The sequence below is a fragment of the Gossypium hirsutum genome, chromosome D10 (assembly GCF_007990345.1).
Source record: "Gossypium hirsutum isolate 1008001.06 chromosome D10, Gossypium_hirsutum_v2.1, whole genome shotgun sequence".
Lineage (NCBI taxonomy): Eukaryota > Viridiplantae > Streptophyta > Magnoliopsida > Malvales > Malvaceae > Gossypium > Gossypium hirsutum.
Genome location: NC_053446.1, coordinates 66793982 through 66814404, shown reverse-complemented (window position 1 = coordinate 66814404; position 20423 = coordinate 66793982). Strand labels below are relative to the sequence as shown.

At 29.7% G+C, this 20423-nt stretch overlaps 2 protein-coding genes and 1 long non-coding RNA gene across 7 annotated transcripts; all 3 read left to right on the top strand.

Moving 5' to 3' along the window:
- The first annotated feature begins 2034 nt into the window (after positions 1–2034).
- On the top strand, positions 2035–4270 carry LOC121222622 (protein phosphatase 2C 37). The gene is made up of 4 exons (XM_041103764.1): positions 2035–2908; positions 2995–3318; positions 3556–3661; positions 3755–4270. Exons 1-4 carry the CDS (start codon positions 2447–2449, stop codon positions 4096–4098), a joined length of 1236 nt encoding a protein of 411 aa, XP_040959698.1. The 5' UTR covers positions 2035–2446; the 3' UTR covers positions 4099–4270.
- Positions 4271–10141: 5871 nt separating this feature from the next.
- LOC121222621 (uncharacterized) lies at positions 10142–12010 on the top strand. The gene is made up of 3 exons (XR_005919964.1): positions 10142–10271; positions 10731–10803; positions 11790–12010. It is a non-coding gene; the product is annotated as an uncharacterized lncRNA (long non-coding RNA).
- A 3319-nt stretch (positions 12011–15329) lies between these two features.
- On the top strand, positions 15330–19175 carry LOC107943590 (protein HESO1). 5 transcript variants are annotated; one of them, XM_041103760.1, is made up of 10 exons: positions 15361–15596; positions 15816–15921; positions 16335–16498; positions 16823–16987; positions 17140–17318; positions 17394–17489; positions 17652–17721; positions 17923–18053; positions 18194–18304; positions 18404–19175. In XM_041103760.1, the coding sequence occupies exons 3-10, from the start codon at positions 16360–16362 to the stop codon at positions 18995–18997; spliced, it is 1485 nt and encodes a 494-aa protein (XP_040959694.1). In that variant the 5' UTR covers positions 15361–15596; positions 15816–15921; positions 16335–16359; the 3' UTR covers positions 18998–19175. The 5 variants fall into 5 exon arrangements, with proteins under 5 accessions (XP_040959693.1, XP_040959694.1, XP_040959695.1 ...); XM_041103762.1 differs by having other exon boundaries at positions 15376–15394; XM_041103763.1 differs by having other exon boundaries at positions 15411–15596; positions 16351–16498.
- The last annotated feature ends 1248 nt before the right edge of the window (positions 19176–20423 follow it).

Below are 20423 nucleotides of genomic sequence, written 5' to 3'. Positions count from 1 at the left end.
AATTTTTATTGTACAAAAAAAACGTCTAACGTGAAATTTTATTATAATGGGCTCTCGTGGGAATTTTTTAAAGCAACAACTATGGTTCAAAGACAGAAATGAGAAGATTACAGTCATTTGACCAGACCACATCAAAAATTAAAAAATTATGCTGGTGACTTGAAGCCTGTTAAATCAATTTCTCTCCTTATTTAACGTTGAAACCTGTTGAATTAATTAAAACGTAAATTTACGCGTCTCAATGCAAATGTTATATGCGTTTAAATCGATTTTTTTTTTAATATTGGTTTAAGAAAAATCCTATGCCATCCCACTATAATGGGATATTGAACAGACGTAAAAAAAATGTATCTTATTTTAATTGAAATAAAAAAACTGTTGCATAAAATTAATAAAGTAAAGGGGGTAGTTATGAAATTTAGAAAAAGTATAGGGTGAAGTAGTGGGAAATAGCTACGTGTTCAATTTGCAAACAAGGACGGCAAATTATAAAATTCCTTTTCAAGGCAATGCCAGAAACGTGTAATAGCGCTAGCTACGAGAAGCGGGGGCGCGGTTGGCGCGTGCGCACCTTCCGATCCAGGTCAGCAAAAGACACGTGTCAAATATTGGGACAAACAATGCCCTCAGATATTATGCTAAGCGAAGTGGAACCTTGACATGTGGGCCCCACAGTCCTTCTGTTCCGTAGCTGAAATTTAATAAATACCATCCTGTTTTAGATTAGATCTTCCTCTATTCGCAATCCCTGGAGCGTGACGCTCCCTTCCATTGCTAACTACAATTAATTCAAAATATTCATTTTAAAAAAACAATATTTTATATTATATTTAATTACTTACATTTTTTTATATTATGTATGTCCGTTTTACTATGTTCAATGTTCGTAACTGTTCCTCCCAACAATGTTTTCTCCAATGTTCAAACTTACGTTATTCCCTTGAGAATGTAATATATCTTATAATTATACCCAACCACTTGCAGATAATTACTTATAATTTTTATTTTTTTTATGACTTATGTTATTGTTTTCTTCGCTTTTAGAAAAATTCAATTATATTAATTGAGTGAAATAATTTAATTCGTATATTCAATTGAATACTTCGATTAACTTAGAAGCACCTTATAGCCCAAAGTTAAACTTTAGTATTACTTTTGAAATATATTTGTAAAAAGTGTTATAAAGTTTAAGATTTAAGTGTTTAGTATTACTACTGAAAAATGTTTTTAGAAATAAAATATTCATTTTAGACGTAATGTAATAAAATAAAAAAATACATTTATATTATATTTAAATTTATTAATATTATTATATTTTAGTAAAAATATAAAAAAATAATTTTTTTGTACATTTATGATATGTCAAATATAAATTTTAAATATTCTTAAGCAATTAAAATTAATTATTTATAAATTTTAATTTAAATATTAAAATATAATAATTACAAATTTAAATATACAATGTTGTCTATTTGAAATAAATTTCAATGGGGATTAATTGTAAAATAAAAAAGGATAAAAATCTAGATCGTATGATTAACATCACTCTCTAGAAAAGCGTGTGGAGAGTTAAACCGAGCAAAGAATCTCGTATACCATGATCTCGACACGTGGTGATATCTCCGCAAAAGTTTATTTTTAAATTATTTTCTAAAAAATAAAATAATTATTTTAAAAAATAATAATAATAAACAGGAAAACAAAGAGCGACATAGCGGGGTCGTCCCCACCTCTTCCCTTATGGACCACATGCGTGTCAGTGAAGGAAGGTCGTTTCACCTACTCGTGTCGCTAAATCATTGGCCCACGTTGCCCCCACCACTTTCCCTATTAAAAAGAGGGCTCACCCCAGGTGTCACCTTTTTAACGACTCTGATTAAATAGACGGTGCCTGATTTACCTTCTTCCAATTTCAAGTATATCGACGTCACACCAACTGTACGTGTCGGGTCCATGTTGCCCGAACGGTGACGGGCAATCTGCCCGTTCTTTGATGCCAAAAAATTGTAACGTAAAATTCTACAAAGGGTACCTGTATTATGTATTTTTCACGAACTTAATCTCTCTATTATAGTTCAATAATTTCTAATTTTTTTACTCAAAATGTGTTTTTTTTTAAATTTACTTAAATATGTTCAAAATTTGATATTAATAATGAAAATTAAATACACATTTTGAAAAATATAGGATTAAAAATGAATAAATTATAATTGAGAGGTTAAATTAGCTAAAGGTATATAGGACAGGGACTTTATTTGAAATTTAACCAAAACTAGTGCTCCCACACTACAAAAGCACCCTCCTTTGCCGTTTTCATGGGTCCTTTAATTTCAATTCAAATCTGCAAAAGAAAAAAAAAGGAAAAAAAATATCTTGATTTTGAAACGAAGCTTGTTCTTTAGCGTAAAATAGTTTCGATATTTTTTATTCGTTTTATAGTAACCAAATGGCTGGAGTTTGCTGTGGAGTTGTTCCTGAAAGTGAAACTGCAGCTGCGGTCGAACAAACATCGAAATCATCTCGTCGCCGGAGAATGGAAGTTCGTCCGTTTAAGTTTGTGGCTGACGCTGCCGTTCAACCGCCGTCGGAAAACGGCCGGAAACGTCAGAAGCTTGATCTCGATCTCGTCCTCCCGGCTTCTCCTCGTGACTGTGATAACGCTGTTGAGAGCTCCGGTACTAACAAGGTTAACGGAGATCAGGAAATTAATGAAGGTTTAAATTCTAATAGAATAGTAGAATTAGAAAAGGAATTGCCGAAGTTTGGTTTGACTTCCGTTTGTGGTCGACGACGAGATATGGAAGACTCCGTTTCAATTCATCCGTCGTTCTGTAAACTAACCAGTGAAGCTCAAATTTCGTCGGATATTCACTTTTTCGCCGTGTTCGACGGCCATGGCTGCTCTCATGTACTTAACGAATCTCCTTGACTTGAAAATATTGTGAACTTTTCAAATTTAGTTTACTTATAACCAACCTCTGTTACCTTTTTTAGGTTGCGATGAAGTGTAGAGATCGGTTTCATGAGATAGTAAAAGAAGAAATCGAAGCCTGCGGAGGAGAAAAGGCGGTGGAGTGGAAGCGAACCATGGAGAGAAGCTTTGAGAGGATGGATATGGAAGTTCAACAATCTACGGTGGACTCCGTAGAGAATCCGAATTGCCGATGCGAACTCCAAACTCCACAGTGCGATGCCGTCGGATCTACCGCTGTGGTTGCCGTTGTCACTCAGGATAAGATCATCGTAGCTAACTGCGGTGATTCCCGCGCTGTCTTGTGCCAAAACGGCGTCGCTCTTCCCCTCTCCGACGATCACAAGGTATTTTACCTTTTTCATATAATTTCACTTTTTTTTAAAAATTAAAATTTATTTATATTGATTAAAACTTAATCGAATATTAAAAATAACAATAAAACTGAACCGAATTGCATTGATAAATATTAGCTTGGTTGATCAGCTTTTTCAAAATTATTCTTATTAATTTAAATATAAGTTAAAATTAAATATAAAAATCCAGTTTTTTTCTCATATTAATTTATATATTTTTTATTATAGCCGGATCGACCCGATGAACTGCTCCGAATCGAAGAAGCCGGTGGTCGAGTAATTTACTGGGATGGAGCTCGAGTTCTTGGTGTTTTAGCCATGTCAAGAGCAATAGGTATTTTTTTTTTAAGGAAAAACCTTTTTTTTAAAATTTTTTTACTAATTTTTAGAATTTTATAGCTAATTTTTATGTTTTTTTAATTATCAGGTGATAATTATTTAAAGCCCTTCGTTATACCAGAACCAGAGGTAACAATAACAGAGAGAAGCAGCAGAGATGAATGTTTAATATTAGGAAGCGATGGACTATGGGACGTGGTGACAAACGAGACAGCTTGTGGGGTGGCGCGTATGTGTTTACGCGCTCAAAAGCCAGCATCACCACCTATGTCTCCGGATAGTGACGCGGTGGTTCGCGGTGCTGGAGTGGAGAGTTCGGATAAGGCTTGTTGGGATGCTTCCATTTTATTAACCAAATTGGCTTTGGCTAGACATAGTACCGATAACGTTAGTGTTGTCGTTGTTGATTTGAAGGAAAATCAACAGTTATAAATAAAAAGTAGAATTTTAGAGATTACTAATATTTAACTAAGAGAAGCAGAAAAAGTATTAATGAAAGAAAATATTGTATTTTTTTTGCCAATTTAAGGAAATATTAAAATGTAAGATGTGCTTTTACTGTTTTTGGCAAATTATAAATGAGTATATAGTCGGTTAATTGCAATTTTCCTTTTTAGTTATTTTTTTATTAGCACCAAAAATTAAAATATTTTAACACGACATTTGGATTTATGAATATGGAATATATTAAAATTGTAAAATGGATATAAATTATATTTAAAAAATTTATTGATTTAAAGAAATTTTAAAACGTTTTATCCAGATTATAATATATTAATATTTTATCAATTTTATTTTCCTCTTTCTCCTACAGCTTAAGGAACATTCCTTGACGGCCTCTCGTCTTGCACCACCCAAGTGGTCATCCATCGATTAGCCACTCGCATGTTTCACATCTCCATTAGGTCACTGCTATTAGTTGCTATGCATTTATCTTCAAAGGGCAACAATTGATACACAACAAATTTTCCATCTTTTCCATCTAAAACCAACTACACGAATGGGTCACCACCTGTACTGTCAATGATGTGGCATTACTAAGCATGAGGATCTTCTCCCCATATATATCTTGGGCACAATGATAAGGGGATATCTTTTCTCTTTCAGCAACCTTGATCTCTCCCCTCTCCCTCCTACTTCTCTTCGGACATTTCGATTCTTCGCTTATCACAAGTGAATCAATCGCCTTATCACCACCATCATTTTCTCTCTATTGAACACCGGTATCAACACTATCAAAAAAGAATAATTTAGATTTAACATGTTCAAAAGAAAATGACATTAAAACTATTATCAGGATACATTCTATGAGTGAAAATTTGAGCTAATATTTAATGATGATTAAATTAACGAAAATACTAAATTAATATAATATTAATATTTTAAAGATTAAATCATAGTATATGAAATTCAGGATAAATTTAAAATTTAAGTTAATGTTTTTAAAAAAGTTGAATATAATTAACCCTAAAGAAAAGTTAGTAGGAGATATAATTAATTAATCTTTGATTAGCGTTAAATGTTCATTCAACAAAAGAAGCAGCACTATGGAGTCCACCATGTTTGACCAAATTAAGCTTTAATTAACTTTATTAAATCATTCATTACAACTTTTAAATGTTATCCTTTGTTCCTTGAGCTCGACCCTTTATTATTCTCTACGCAACAATGCACTACATCAAACGTTAAATAAAGTATAAGAGATAATTACAAATTAATCCAACATTAATTCAATCGCAAAAAATATCTAAATATTATAATTAAGTTATTTATGTCTTTTAATAATTAATACGTTAATTAAGTTTGATGTCACCCATTAACCGAATCTAAACTTAATTAAAAATTTACAGAAAAGTTGTTCATTTTATAAAGTAACAAACATTACTATGTTGGTATTTTTGTTGTTTTATATTTATAAAAAAAAACATCATAATTTTTCATATCTTAACTTTATCATTTCAAGTAAAGTCTCGTTTGGTGTTTATATTAATTTTTTAAATAAGTTTGTTACATAATATTGCTCACTCGTATTATTGGGTGTCAAAGCATTTATTTAAAGATCCCATTATGGTAGGATCTCGTCAGATTATTTTGAATCAACGGCTGAAATAAAAAAAAAAGAGAGATAAAAATAAACATTAATCCACCGTTGATCTTCGCACTGAGTAACGTGAGTTTATGTTTTAACCAATTCAATCGGTTTCAATGCTAAAGAATGAGAGAAACTGATTTCCAGATAAAAGCAATGTATTCAGTAACCGATTTAACAGATTCCAAGTCATCAACACAATTTCCTAATTTCTAACATGGCTTGATCAAACAACTATTGCCTCCCCATTTATTTCTTTTAACCGCAACTACTTAAATATACGATATTAAAATTTAAACCTAAAGCTTTACAGTGACAACAAAGAAATCTTTAATATCAAGTAATTATATTGAATCTCGACTAAATTAAAAGTCAAAATTTAAACGGGATAAATCTCTCCCGAAATTATATTTTCTTTATCTATAAAACTCGAATTAAAGCATTATTTAAAACGTATCAAATTCTTACTACTCGATACAACATACTTTAGTTAATCAATCCTAATATATAATTGTGATCAAAATATAACAGAATATAAAAAATTAAAAACTATATACAATAAATATAAAATATCTTAATTTAATTATGTGATACAATATAATTTAGATGACCCACTCACATGGCTCGTACGTTGCCAAGACATATCATTGGTCGGCCACTTATTTTTTTTCCTTAATTTTTATTTTAATATTTTGAATAACATGTATAACAAAATTATTTTTAAACTCGTGTTTATATATATATATATTACACTTATTTCTTGCTTATACGAAATAAGGATAATTAAGTAATCAAATAAAATCTGTAACTTCATCTAAAACGAAAACACATTCATATTCTATTGCATATTATAATCCAATCCGATTGTATTTAAGTATTTTACTAAATTGGTACTACGAATATATTAATTATTAATTCGGTTGAAAAATAATAATAAAATTATCTTATAATTTATATTTATAAAATTTAATTTATATCTAATGTAAATCTAAAAATAATAATCATATATGATATCTAAAAAATTACAAACTTCAAAATATTAATTTTTTATCATTTCAGCTAAAGTTATATTTTATTTTATATAAAATAATAATAAATATATATTTTCACCCGCGTTATGGATATGTTATGAGAAATTATTAATTTTATAGACCCTTCCCACCGCATCATCCATGATCATTTTTCAATTATTTAATGATATTTTAGTAATTTTTTTCTATGTCGTTGACATTTAATTTTGATAACCTTTTACTCTAAACCTTGAATCTCGAACCCTGAACAACTTGGGTTCAGTGTTCACTGTTCGGGTTCAAGGTTCGAGGTTTGAGTTTGGGTACTTTAGGGTATAATGTTCAAGGTTTTGGATTCTGGGCTCAGGGTTTAGGATAAAAAAATTGTCAAAATTATGTGTCAATGATATGGAAAAAATTGTTGAAACATAGTTAAATAATTGGAAAGGGGTCATGGATGATGTGATGGGAAGGGTCCATAAAATGATTTCTCGATATGTTATAGTTTAATATTACTTTATTTTATGGACCCTTCCCACCATATCATCCATGACCCCTTTCAAATTATTTAATGACATTTCAACAAAATTTTCCATACCATTGACACATAATTTTGATAATTTTTTTACTCTGAACCTCGAACCCTAAACTTTGAACTTGAACTCCAAATCCTGAATAACTTGGGTTCAAGTTCCACAGATTGAGGTTTGAGTTCAGGTTTTGAATAAAAAAAATCATTAAAATTATGTGCCATATACTTAGAAAAATTCATTGAAATATCATTAAATAATTAAAAATGGACCACGAAAAATATGGTGGGAAAATTCCGTAAAATAATTTCTCGATATGTTATAGTTTAATATTACTTTAAAGAATTTTAGTGATTAAATTTTATCCGTTCATTTTGTTTAAAAGATTTAATAAAATATATATATGTATATAAAAGGGAGTGAATAACTTTTGTTTCAAATCACAAAATCATTCAAAGGCAAACAAGAGATAGAGAAAATCTCATATAATTGACTAAATGTCGACTCAATTTGTAGAAAAAGTGATATTCGTGCATCTTTTTTTTTATATAATAAATAATAATAAAAATACTGTCCAAAATAAGGTTTGTTCAACATTGGATTGGATTAATAAAACCAAGCAAATCAAATATTTAATTATGCTTTTCATTGACTTGCTAAATTTGGTTGGTTGTTGCATTTTCCCTCATCTAGAATATTTTTTTTATGTTTATTTTAAGAATATATATTGTATTATTTTATTGTGTCAGTGTCACGATTTATGGGTTATTCAAATATCGATTCAGTTATTGAATAGTTAAAATTTTAACTTTTTTATAGAGTGACAAATATTACTATGAATGTATTTTTTTAACTTTATATTTTTATATAGAATTTATAATATCAATTTAAATATGTAAAAATATCAAATATGATGAGATTTCAACCTAGTACGTCAGGAACTTAAAAGTTTCAACTTTACTATTTCAACTGAAACCTCGTTTTTTAATATAAATTTTTATAAAAGAAAGATATTTTACAAAAAGAAAAAATATTACCTGGATTAAAGGTGTGTTATAATTCAGTGTATACGTATGATTGTCCGATACATATTTAAATTTAGGTGATGCTCGTGTGATAGACATGTCAATGGGGTTATATCAGACCAGTTTTAAACATAGTTAATATGGATTGGATCAATTCGAGTGTTAAAATTTTCGAGTCATTTCTGATTTTGATAGTTTTCAATTCATGCCATTTTAGTTTGAGGGTTAGATTTTCTGAATAATATCATTATGAGTTTGGGTTATTTCTGGTTCAAGTCAAATTGGGTTTAAGTAAATTTAAGTTCGAGTTTGATTAATTCGAGTCAGATTGAAGGAATGTTAAATTTTTTTGAGACATTTTTTTTGGTTGAAAATTCTAACATATATGCTGAAAATGACTATGGAATTTTAGGTCACATAAATAATGCACTATATGGTGCTGCATCGTATGAAATGAGAATATGCTAAAGAATTTAATCCGAATTCCCACAGTATCAAATTCCTTCAATACAATATTTACTATGATCTTTTGTTGTAAATTTATGGTACATACTTTTTTAAAGTTATGAACTCGATAAATTTTAGATGAATAACTATTTTTCTAAATAAAAATATTATGAACCTCATAATGGTCGAAATCAGATTGAATTGACGGGTCGGTATATCAGTTTGACGCAGGGGAGAAAACTAGTTACATTGGTAGTGTTGATTGAGTCATAGTTCGATTGGTATGGGTATTGTTGCCAATACAGGAGGATGCGGGTTCGAGTGAGCTGAAACACATTATCCTCCTATTTTATGGGTTGGGGAGGGGCTATGGGCAGTTTTAGGCATTGTGTATAGTATATATGATTAGAATTTATAATGAATTTTTTGAAGAAAAAAAACTACATTGGTAGTCAATTAACTATTAATAAGTTTCTTTTTTTGGCCACCTAATTATGAAAGTTAGAAAATGGTCATTGAACTATTCAATTTTTTCTTTTTGGTCACCTGCTGTTAAATGGCTAATGAAAAATGAATTGTCACCTTTAAAATTGAGATAATAGCAATTTTAACCCTTAACATTTACATATTGTGTTAATTTAGTCTTAAATTTAAAATTTAGTGGATTAATTGAATGAGTAATGAGGCTCTCTATGTTCACCAAAGATGGTAATAACGAGGGCAACAATAACAAAATAAGCTTAGCTGAACTAATGTCAAATGATTCAAGCACGAATATTATGAAATTGATAAAGAGTGAACTGGCGAAGACTAAGTCATCTCAGCCTTTAGTGTTCAATCCAATAGTAGAGTGTAATGACTCAAAAATTCACGGGCATCGGAAAAGTATAATATCGGGCCTCCGTCTTAGTAAATTGAGTTTGAAAATAATTATTAGAAGTAATTAAGAGTTTAGTTTAGTGCTTAATTAGATATTAATTAGGTGAGTTTAGTTTAATTAAGAGAAATTAGGAAAAAGGACTAAATTGAACTAGGGGTAAAAGTTGAATTATAGATTAATAGAAAATAACAAGGACTAAAATAACAATTAAGCCATTAACAAGAAATGGGGCAGGATAAGTGATAAAAATCTTAGATTTTTATGTTTTATATATTATTTTATATTATATTATTTTATATCATATTGTATTATATTATATTATATTAAATAAACTAAATAGATGACAAATGTATGGTAAAGATTAAAGACAAGTGTAATAGTAATAATTATATAGGTACACTTGTAATAAAGATAAATATATGCTTAAATAATAAGTAAAAGATTTTTTTTATATAATATATTACTAATTAAAATAAAAGAAATAAAGTAAAATAAGTAAAATAAAAAGACAAAGAAACAAGAGAAGAACAGAAAAGAAACAGAGAAAGAGACGAAAACAGGGGAAGAAAAAGGGAAAGAAAAAAAAGGGGGAAAATTGAGATTTTGAAGCTTGATCTTTAATAGGTAAGCTAAATCAAGTTCTTTTCTCATAATTTTGATGTTTTTGGAATCCTAGAGTGAAATACTCTTGGATTTAAGTTGAAAATTTGAAAGTTAATAGATTTTTTGTGTAGGGTTTATGTTGAATAAATGATGGAATTGAGAATTTATTTGATAGAAATTTTATTTGGAATTGAATAAAGGTTTGACTTGTAAACTAAGCTACAAGTTTTGAATTTTAGGGATTAAATTGAGGAAAATTCGAAATTAGTGAAAAATGCTGAAAAATTAGTAGATAAATTTGAGTTTAGAATAAATTTGAATAGAAATAGAGTGTGAATTAAATTAGAAAAGTAAATAAATTTAGTTAGGATTAAATTAGAATTAAAGTATAAATTAGATAGAAATTTTATTATTTTTATTATTTTTGTTATTATAAATTAATGTTGTAATTAATAGTGTAAATTATTATTATTTTCGTAGCTAACAAGGAACTCGAGGCATCGGCACACAAAGGAAAAGAGAAGGTTATTGAGGAATAATAGAGCAAATTCGGGTTTGTATTACTATAATTAAAATTTATTTATTATTAATTGTTATATTTTAATTAAAATGCATGGTAAGTAAAATTAGGTAAGCAATTGGAATGATAATAGTGACTTGAATTGAATCAAATTAAATTGAATGATGGAAATATGTGAGTATTTGAAATGTATATCGATTAAAAAGTATTAGTGATTTGAATTTGGCTGAAAAATGAATTTAAAATATGAATTAAATAAAGTGGTTTGAATTTAATTGAAATATGATTATATGTGATTATTTGAAATATGTATTGGTATTAAATTGTTAATTGACTAGAAAGTGGAAAAGTGATCTTGATTTTGAAATAGAAAAATGATTTAAATACCCTATTAACTAGTCGGGCAAAGTCGGATATAGTTGGCATGCCATAGGATTTGGAAGAGTACGGGATTTATCGGCTTTGCTGATCAGGCACTTTATGTGTCGTACATCAGGCACTTTATGTGTCGTATCTCAGGCACTTTGTGTCGTATCAGGCACCACGTGTGTCGTTTCTGGCACTTATGTGTCGTATACTGATCAGGTACTATGTACCGTTTTGGGCACAATGTGCCGTACTGGTGTGTGTGGGTTGGAATCCGTGTATCCGTCAAAGTCCAGATTGTTAATAGGGTGAATAATTGAAATGAGAAAATCAAATGAATTTGATCGATTGTGGTATTGAATATGAGAAAATTTAAAATTTGCAGATTGAAAATGGATATTGAAAATAAAAGGCATGAATCAAATGTTTATGTAGTGATTGAAATTGTTACATGTGATATGTGAGTGAGATTGAGGAATAGTTAAAAATTTTATTGTTATTGTTAAATAATGAAAGTTTATGAATTAGTTGATATTTAAGAAATCGGATAGTTATATGCTTCGTAATTATAATTCTTTATTGCTATTATAATTTGAATTATGGTAATAACACTGAGTATAAAATACTCAGCGTACGATTGTTTCCGTGCGCAGGTTGAAAAAGGGGTCTGAGTCTCGGTTCAGCATCCATGTCAATCCCGACTCCTGCATAGAGATTACGGTGATGTTTCTTCCTTAAATGAAAGTGGTATGTACATAAGAATTATAATAGTCATTTTGGTATGTTATATAGTTCTGTTGTAAAGTAAGATATTATGTGTTTTGATGATTATATTAATAAAATGGTAAAAGTCCTTTATGGCATTGGTATCAAATTGGAATGACTTGATTAGTTTTATGAGTTAATTAGAAATGATATGTCGAGTAAGATTTAAGTATATAAATGCCTTGATTGAAATATTGGAATTGGGTTAGTTATATTTTAAAATTTTGCAGGGGGTTTTATGTAAAAATAAGCAGAAATGTTGCCGAAATTTTTATAAAAATGAATGAAATCAATTAGTAAAATTTATGACAATGTATGAATTATTTTAATATGTTGGTTATTTATTTAAGAATTATTTGTAAATTGTTTGATATGTCCGGTAATGCCTCGTAACCCTGTTTCGGCGACGGTTTGGGGTTAGAGGGTGTTACACAAAGAATCAAAGTATCAAGAGAAAATGTGAAAATTATGATATTGAGTTTTACGTGTTTTTAATTTTGATAATTTTTTTATCAAATTAAGCTGATAATTTTTTTTAGCTTTTTAGGTTATACAGTTACAAAAAAGAAGAAGAAGCAAAACTGCAAAAAAGAACCAAATTACATAATGTCGAAACATTGAAGGTTAATTTTTTAGAATTAAGACTAAACTAACACAATGTATAAATTTTTGAGGGTTAAAGTTGTTATTATGCTAATTTTAAAACCTGACACATCATCTTTCTATTAGCCAATTAACGATTGGTGAATGGTGACCAAAAAGAAAAAAATCGAACAATTGGGTAACTATTTTGTAACTCTTCATCGTTGGGTGACTAAAAAAATTACAAGTGGTTGACTATAGTTTAGCTGTAATTTATTTAATTGAAACCATCGAACGAGTGACTTAACTAATTGATCACTAGTCTGATTTCAAAAACCATAATGAACCTATTAGTAGCTTAAAATAAAATTTCTACTTTTATGATACATAAGCCCTATTAAATTATGATTTATTAGTCCAACTATGATATTTGCAATTTCATCCATCAAGCCCAATAACGTTACATGGAATTTGATTCATAAAATTACATAGCTCTATTTTATTTTAATTACTTTTTCACTCTATTTTCATCATCATATCATAGCATTCATGTTTGTGTCACGTGTTGAGATTTTAGTTTCATTGGCATACCACTTTACGCTTCAAATTAAGCTTATAACGTTCAAGAAAGTCGAAACAAGAGCTTTTATGTTAAGAGTGTAGTAGAACGCTATACAAGAGCATTAACGCATGCATCATGACATTTAAAGTTGTTCATGGGTCGGGTTGGGTCGGGTCGGATTTGATATTAATACACTCTGTGCTTGCCAAATCCCGGCCCGAAATATTGGCTTAAAATTTTATCCAAGCTTACCCATATTTGCAAAAGACTAACCCAAGCTCATTTTAGGCCCAATTATATTGCTTTTAATTTTTTAAAATATTTATATTATATTATATTAATATTTAATAATTTTATACATTTTTTATTTATTGAAATTTTTTATAGTCTTCTTAACATTATTTTAATGTTTACCTTAGAGTAGTATTATATATTTAGTATAGATTTATTATTTCAATGCGTTTTAAATTACATAATATATAAAAATAATATTATAAACTTAAAAATGAGTCGGGCTTAGGCATTGAATGTTCAAACTCGAGTCTGCCCATATTTTAAACAGGCCTAATTTTTTTGCTAAACTCATTTATTGGACCTAATATTTTTACCCAAATTTCAAGCTAGATTTTGTGCCTGACCCATACACTAGAGTAGTTACCCATAAATGCTTAGTGACATTGTAGTGAGATTAGGGGTGTTCAGATGATAGATTCAATTAATGTCCCGAGTCGGATTACCATGAACTAAATTAAATAAAATTTTAAACCCGTTAACTGTTAATAAAACCAAATTTTTTTTGAAACTCGTCAACTGAATCAAATTAATTTCAGTTAATCCAATCAGTTAACCGAAATTTAATATAATGAAAATACTCTTTTTCTTTGCTTTTAATTTAGAGAAGTTTACGAGAAGTCAAAAATAACAAATAACACAATAGCAATAATAAATTAGAAAATAATCACAATAGAGTGGTTTTTTTTTTTGGTAAATTACAATAATAAGGTAAAACCCGAACAACAAACACAATTAGTGCGACTCAAACCCAGACCATATCTAAGGCAACGAACACCCTTGACCATCAAACCATCATATGAGATTCACAATAGGATAATTTTTTAAAAAAATTGTTAAATATTTTATTTTAATTGTATCTTTCATAACATTTTACTTTGGCCCATTTAGTTTACAAGTCCATTTAGTGTTTATATATTTGATAATATAATTTTTTTAAAAACTTTAATAAACTCCTAACTAATTTAATCTTTGTGACCCATAAATTAATTATACTTTATCATTTAATCTTTATACTTTATTTATTTTTTACTTAATTTGGTACTTCAATGTTTATAATAACATTAGTTAATCTAAATATTTTATTCTAATTAAAATGCTGAAATAAATTTTAAGAATTATTAACATCGTTAAAATTATTTGTTAAATTCATGTCCATTACAATGTCATTTTTTTGTCACATGATTATCGAATGAGTACTTTTTAAATTTTAGAAGGTCACACCAGTAAAATTAATAGAAGAATTTTGATGGTGTTAACAATTGAATCTAAAATTTAAATTCAAAAAATAGGACTAAGTTCTTAAAATTATAAGTTTTAAATTTAAATTAGGGATAAATCTCAAAATTATACATGAACTTTGATTTTATGCAATTATACACATTAAACTTTAGTCGCGGTTCAAATGTATACACGAAACTTTAATTTTGATTCAATTATACACACTCGAAGAAATAAATACATCAATTTATTTTTATATTGGATAAATATAATTACATGTGTATGCAATAATTGTGTTAATAATTCATGAGAACTGAATCAAATCAAATTTCATGTATAAAAATACACAAATTTAAAGTTTATGTATAAAATTACACATTAGACCAAAACTTATGTATAATTTTAAGATTTATCCCTTTTAATTATTTAGTCCAGAAATAGTTAACTTAACACGAAGCATGGGTAGGAAACCATACTAATTGTTTTAATTAGTATAATAATATATTTAGTTCTCAATACTTACACATTTATCAAATTGGCCCTAATTCTAAATAATTTTACAAATTTAATCCCTTACAAATTTATCAAATTGGTCATAAAAATTTCAATTTCGTCACTAATATTTTCTATTGATTTTGATCTGGTCACTAGTATAGTGTCTATGAGCGTTATTTTCCAAGCTTATTTCTTCACCTTCATTTCCTCTCAAAGCCCAAATTTTCTCGAGAAAAAGAAAATATATAGCCCAATGGAAAATGGAAAAAGAAAATAAGAAGCCGAATCCAACGAAGAACAAAAGGCAAAACCCAAGTCTTCTTTTCTTTTCAATTTTCCGAGGTAAAAAAAACCCAAATCCAGAAAAGAAAAAGAAATAAACCTCATCATCGTCATCAATTCATTATCCCCTTTTTTTTTTCCACAAGCTTTACCACTCAGCAAAGCACTAATATTGACTCTTGGCTTTAGTTTCCCCCTTTTTTCTATTTTCTATTTTCTCTATTTCCTTCTAAATTCCGAATCATTCTTTAATTCCATAAAGGTAAAGAAAAAAAATTGAAAAAAGAAAAAAGATTACCCCTTCCTTAAGGAAATAAAATCAAAGAAAAAAAACCCACCTTTTTTCTGTTCTAAACAGTTAATGTCCATAGTTAAATAATAGTAATTTGTTTTGTTATTTTCTATGAAAGAGCAATGGGAAATATTTCTGAGTTTGTCTTTTATAGGTATATATGTGTGTTTCTTTCTCTTTATGGTGCAGGATCTTCAAAATCTGAGAGAAGAAATTCAATCTAAAAAAAGAAAAAGAACCCTATAAGATGAGGATTAATGGGAGTTGGAGTTGATTTTTTATTGATTTTTTCAAGGTAAATTCTTTGTTTATGTTCTTTATTTTCTCTGTGATTATTTTATGTCTTCCAAGTGTTTGTTTAAATGCCTGAGTGTAGACTTTAGCTCTATTATTAAAAAAGATTTTATTTTGATTTGTTGGGTTTAATTTAACCCAAAGTTTCTCATCTAATGTTCTGTAAATTTACTTTTATTGGATTTAGTGCCATTATTACTTGTGAATTGGTCAATGCCTGCATTTTTTTTTGTACGATTTGATAATTAAGTCAATAAAGGTTTGCTTTTTTATTTTGTTTCTTGTTAATATAACTTATGAATATTGATGCATATGATCTCTATGTGATAATTTCTCTTACTTTTGTGTGTTGTGTGTGTTTAATGTTTCAATTATGAACTTTGAGTTTAAAGGGAGCAAATTTTTGTTGTTAAGTGATATTGTTATATAGTAAAAAAAGATGAATTCACAAAGTCAAGTGGAGTCAACTCTCAAGGAAATACTCGAAGTGGTCAAGCCGTTGCATGAAGACTGGGTTACTCGGTTTAAGATCATCAATGAACTGCGTGAAGTCGTTCAATCTATCGAAAATTTAAGAGGTAAAATTTTATGTTACTTTATTTTGATTGTTCCATGGGAAATGCTAATAGTGATTCTTAGTAACTCGTCTTACGAGTAAATCTGCGCAAGTTTATTGATTGATATTGGCCGCAGAAATGCTATATTTTGCATTCCGTGATGGATGTTGCGAACAATTTGCAAACTGGGATAATTTTTATGTATACAAACATAAAATGTTTGGCCCCGTGAAAAGAAACACGAACTAAACAAGTGGTTTTTTTGTATATCATTCTGAATTTCTAGCTGATTTACAGCATTGAGTACTTACGGATAACTAACGTGTGTTTAAATGGCATAAACAGGTGCAACTGTGGAGCCATTTGGATCCTTTGTGTCTAATCTCTTTTCACGGTGGGGAGACTTGGATATTTCTATAGAGGTATCTTTCGGTCAATGTGTTTCATCAGCTGGAAAGAAACGGAAACAGACTTTACTTGGAGAGTTACTACGAGCTTTAAGAAAACAAGGTGATTTCGAGTATAATTTTCATGCTTTCATGTTCTTGTTGAAACATATACGAGGGGAGTAAAGAAAAACTATTTTCTTGGGGTTGGAGGTGGCGTCAAATTGTTATTCATTCATTGTTGATTTATCATTTTTAAGTAACATTAATCTACAGGTGGATGGTCGAGGTTAAAATTTATTCCTAGTGCAAGAATTCCCATTTTGAAAATCGTAAGCAAATGGCAAAACATCTCTTGTGATATTTCAATTGATAATATCCAGGGCGAAATTAAGTCCAAGTTCTTGTTTTGGCTCAATGAGATTGATGGTCGATTTCGTGACATGGTTTTACTGGTAACTGTCGTTAAAACCAAACACTTCCTGTTATGGAGAGGAATGTATCTCTCATTTGTTGTTCATGCTATGCAGGTGAAGGAATGGGCAAAGGCTAATGGTATTAATAACCCGAAAACCGGGACTTTCAACTCGTACTCCCTCAGTTTGCTAGTGATTTTCCATTTTCAGGTGATTTTTGTGATTAAATCTGTTATCAATCATTTTAGGAAAAGTTGTAGGACTATGTTGCTCCGAATATAGAAAAAAAAAATTGAACATACCCTTGTCGGATACATACCTGTAGTAGACACATGTTTGTTTTTCATTTCATTTATTTTCTTTTTCTTGCAGACATGTGTACCTCCAATTTTACCTCCTTTAAAAGATATATACCCAACGAACGTTGTCGATGATCTTACAGGTATTTTAATCTCAAATTCTATTTGATTTTCTTGTTTGTGCCCTGTTTCAGAATAGGGATTCGTGTTAAGGTTTCAATTCTCTATTATCAGATCCTGGTAGGGAAGTTGGTCAAAAATACACCATGATTTGAAAATTTGAGCTAAGCTCTTAATGAAAAACAAATCATGATTTAAAAATGAAAGCATGTTCTTGATTGCAGGTGCCAAAGTCGACGCGGAGAGACGTATTGCACAAGTATGTTCGTCTAACATTGCCAGGTTTAAATCAAGCACAAGTAGAATCGTAAATCGAAGTTCTTTGTCCGAGCTGTTTATTTCCTTCATTGCAAAGGTATTGATTCCTATTACGGTCATCTATTTTGCTTGTTAAAGCCGTATTTGACTTGTACAGCAACATGTTTCGTAGATCAGTTCTCCTCGGAAGCACCATATAGGCTTTGTTTATGCCAAGTTTTAAAATATTTTTCGCAGTTTTCAGAGATAAACTTGAAGGCCTCAGAGTTGGGAATCTGCACATTTACTGGACAATGGGAGTATATAGCAAACAATACGAGATGGTTGCCCCGGACTTATGCAATATTCGTAAGACCCTCTCCATCTCTTTGTGTGATATTCTTACAACACTTCACGGCTTTGGCACCGAAAACTAAAATGAGTATTTTTTTTTTACGATTGTTTTAGATTGAAGATCCTTTCGAACAGCCCGAAAATTCTGCTAGGGCAGTCGGTCAGAAACAACTGGTAAAGATAGCTGAAGTATTTGAGACGACTCGTTGTATTCTAATCTCAGCCAATATCACCCGAAATACTCTCCTCCCCACATTAGTTGGACCACAAACATCACGATTCCTTATCAAAAAACACCCAACCGTGTACCCAAACAGCAACTACAGGTACTACCGAAATACTCCTCCGCAGGCACATCGGGTTGTGCAATCACCTTTGCAAACGCAGTACCATCTGTGGCAGCCGCAGTACAAGAACTCGAGGCCTTCAACCTCGCAAATGCAGCATCAAGGTCCGAGAATGGTGCCCTCAACACCGAAACCGCAGTCTCAATTTGCGAGAATGAGGGTGCCGAATGGACCGCGCCTGCCAAACCATCAATTTCAGAAGCCGAACCCTTCGGTCCCACAAGATCAGGTTCAAGTGCAAGTGCAACCACAGATTCAGAGACCAAGGACAGAAGGTTATAATGTAAAGTTTGGGACTAGAGGGCCTCATCAGGTGCAGCATAATCAAGGGCAAATGTGGAGGCCAAAATATGATAAATAGAGAGAGCTTATAAAAGATCATATTTTCAATTTACTATGTAGTTAATGTTTTTCAAAACTTACAAAACAGTGTTATATGTATACACCTTGTGTTACAAAAGCATATTTTGATTTTTGAGCGAGTGTAAGAATATTTTTGCATTGAAGAATGAATAGTGAAATGTTTTTGGTTAAAAGTATTTGAGCTTTGCCCAACACTCAATTTTTTTTTAGAGTACCTGGCTTGAAATTCTTTCACGCGCAGTCTCGTGATGCTTTTGGCACGGTTGATTTATCTTGCCTACTCTATTTTTTGGAACACTTGTTGTGAAATCGGACAATCAAGGATCGTTCTGATACCACTTGTCATGAGGCCATTATCATCTTTTAAAGTGTCCAAAAATTGTTACCCTTTCCCCAAGAAAGTATAGTAGTCCCACGAAAATTGATATTAAAGCGACTTTTGGCGGTTTAATTTCACGTCGAGCGCCCTTATAAGTGAGGCAAGCAAGGTAAACTAACCGTAACAAAAGAGGCAATGACAAGAGCGTGACGAGATTGAGTGAGGAGAATGTCACACCAAGTGCTTTAAAAAAGTAGGCAAGATGCAATAGTCTCATATAAGAAAGGAAATGGAAGATAGTTGGACATGTAGCCGGATGCGCTGCACATCCTATCATGTTTGGAAAGAAGCAATGACCCTATATCACTTACATGAATAAAATATAAAATACAAAAATCTGAGTTAAAAGCAAATATATTAAAATAGTAAATTGAATAATAATCATGTAAGAATATAATATTCATAATTATTTTTTAAATCCATGGATTCATTTTTTGATATCTATTATAAATTGAAAAATATAAGGAGGGATGATAACAATATGGCTTAAACTTGGGTTCTGGGGACACCAATGAGGTGCTAAACCTTGATGAATTCATACTTTTTATACTTTTTCTAATATATATTATTTTAAAGCTCAATTAATTAATTAATTTATAATATATGCGTATGGTTTTTTATAATTTATATATCAAAATTTTATTATAAAGCATAAAGATACAAATTGGCCGAAATGCATTTCATTGTTTTTAGGTCAAACAAACAAAAGAAGTATGAAAAGAATGTGTATTTTTTAATTACTAATTAATCTCTTTATATTTAAAATAAATTATATTGTTATAAAGATATTTTTCCTTTTTTTTTATATTTTTTAGATAATCATTAAAACTTTATATATGAACCCATATTGAACCCATAGCACCTACATCAATAACTCCTCAATTGATTTTTAATACATTTTAATATTATTATACATTGTTTATTTATTTTATTTTTAAAATCACTAACTATATTTTAAATATGAAAATTACTAATACTACTAAATTTATTTTTATATAATTTAAATAAAAACAATATATTTTTATAATTAAATGTAATTCAGGCA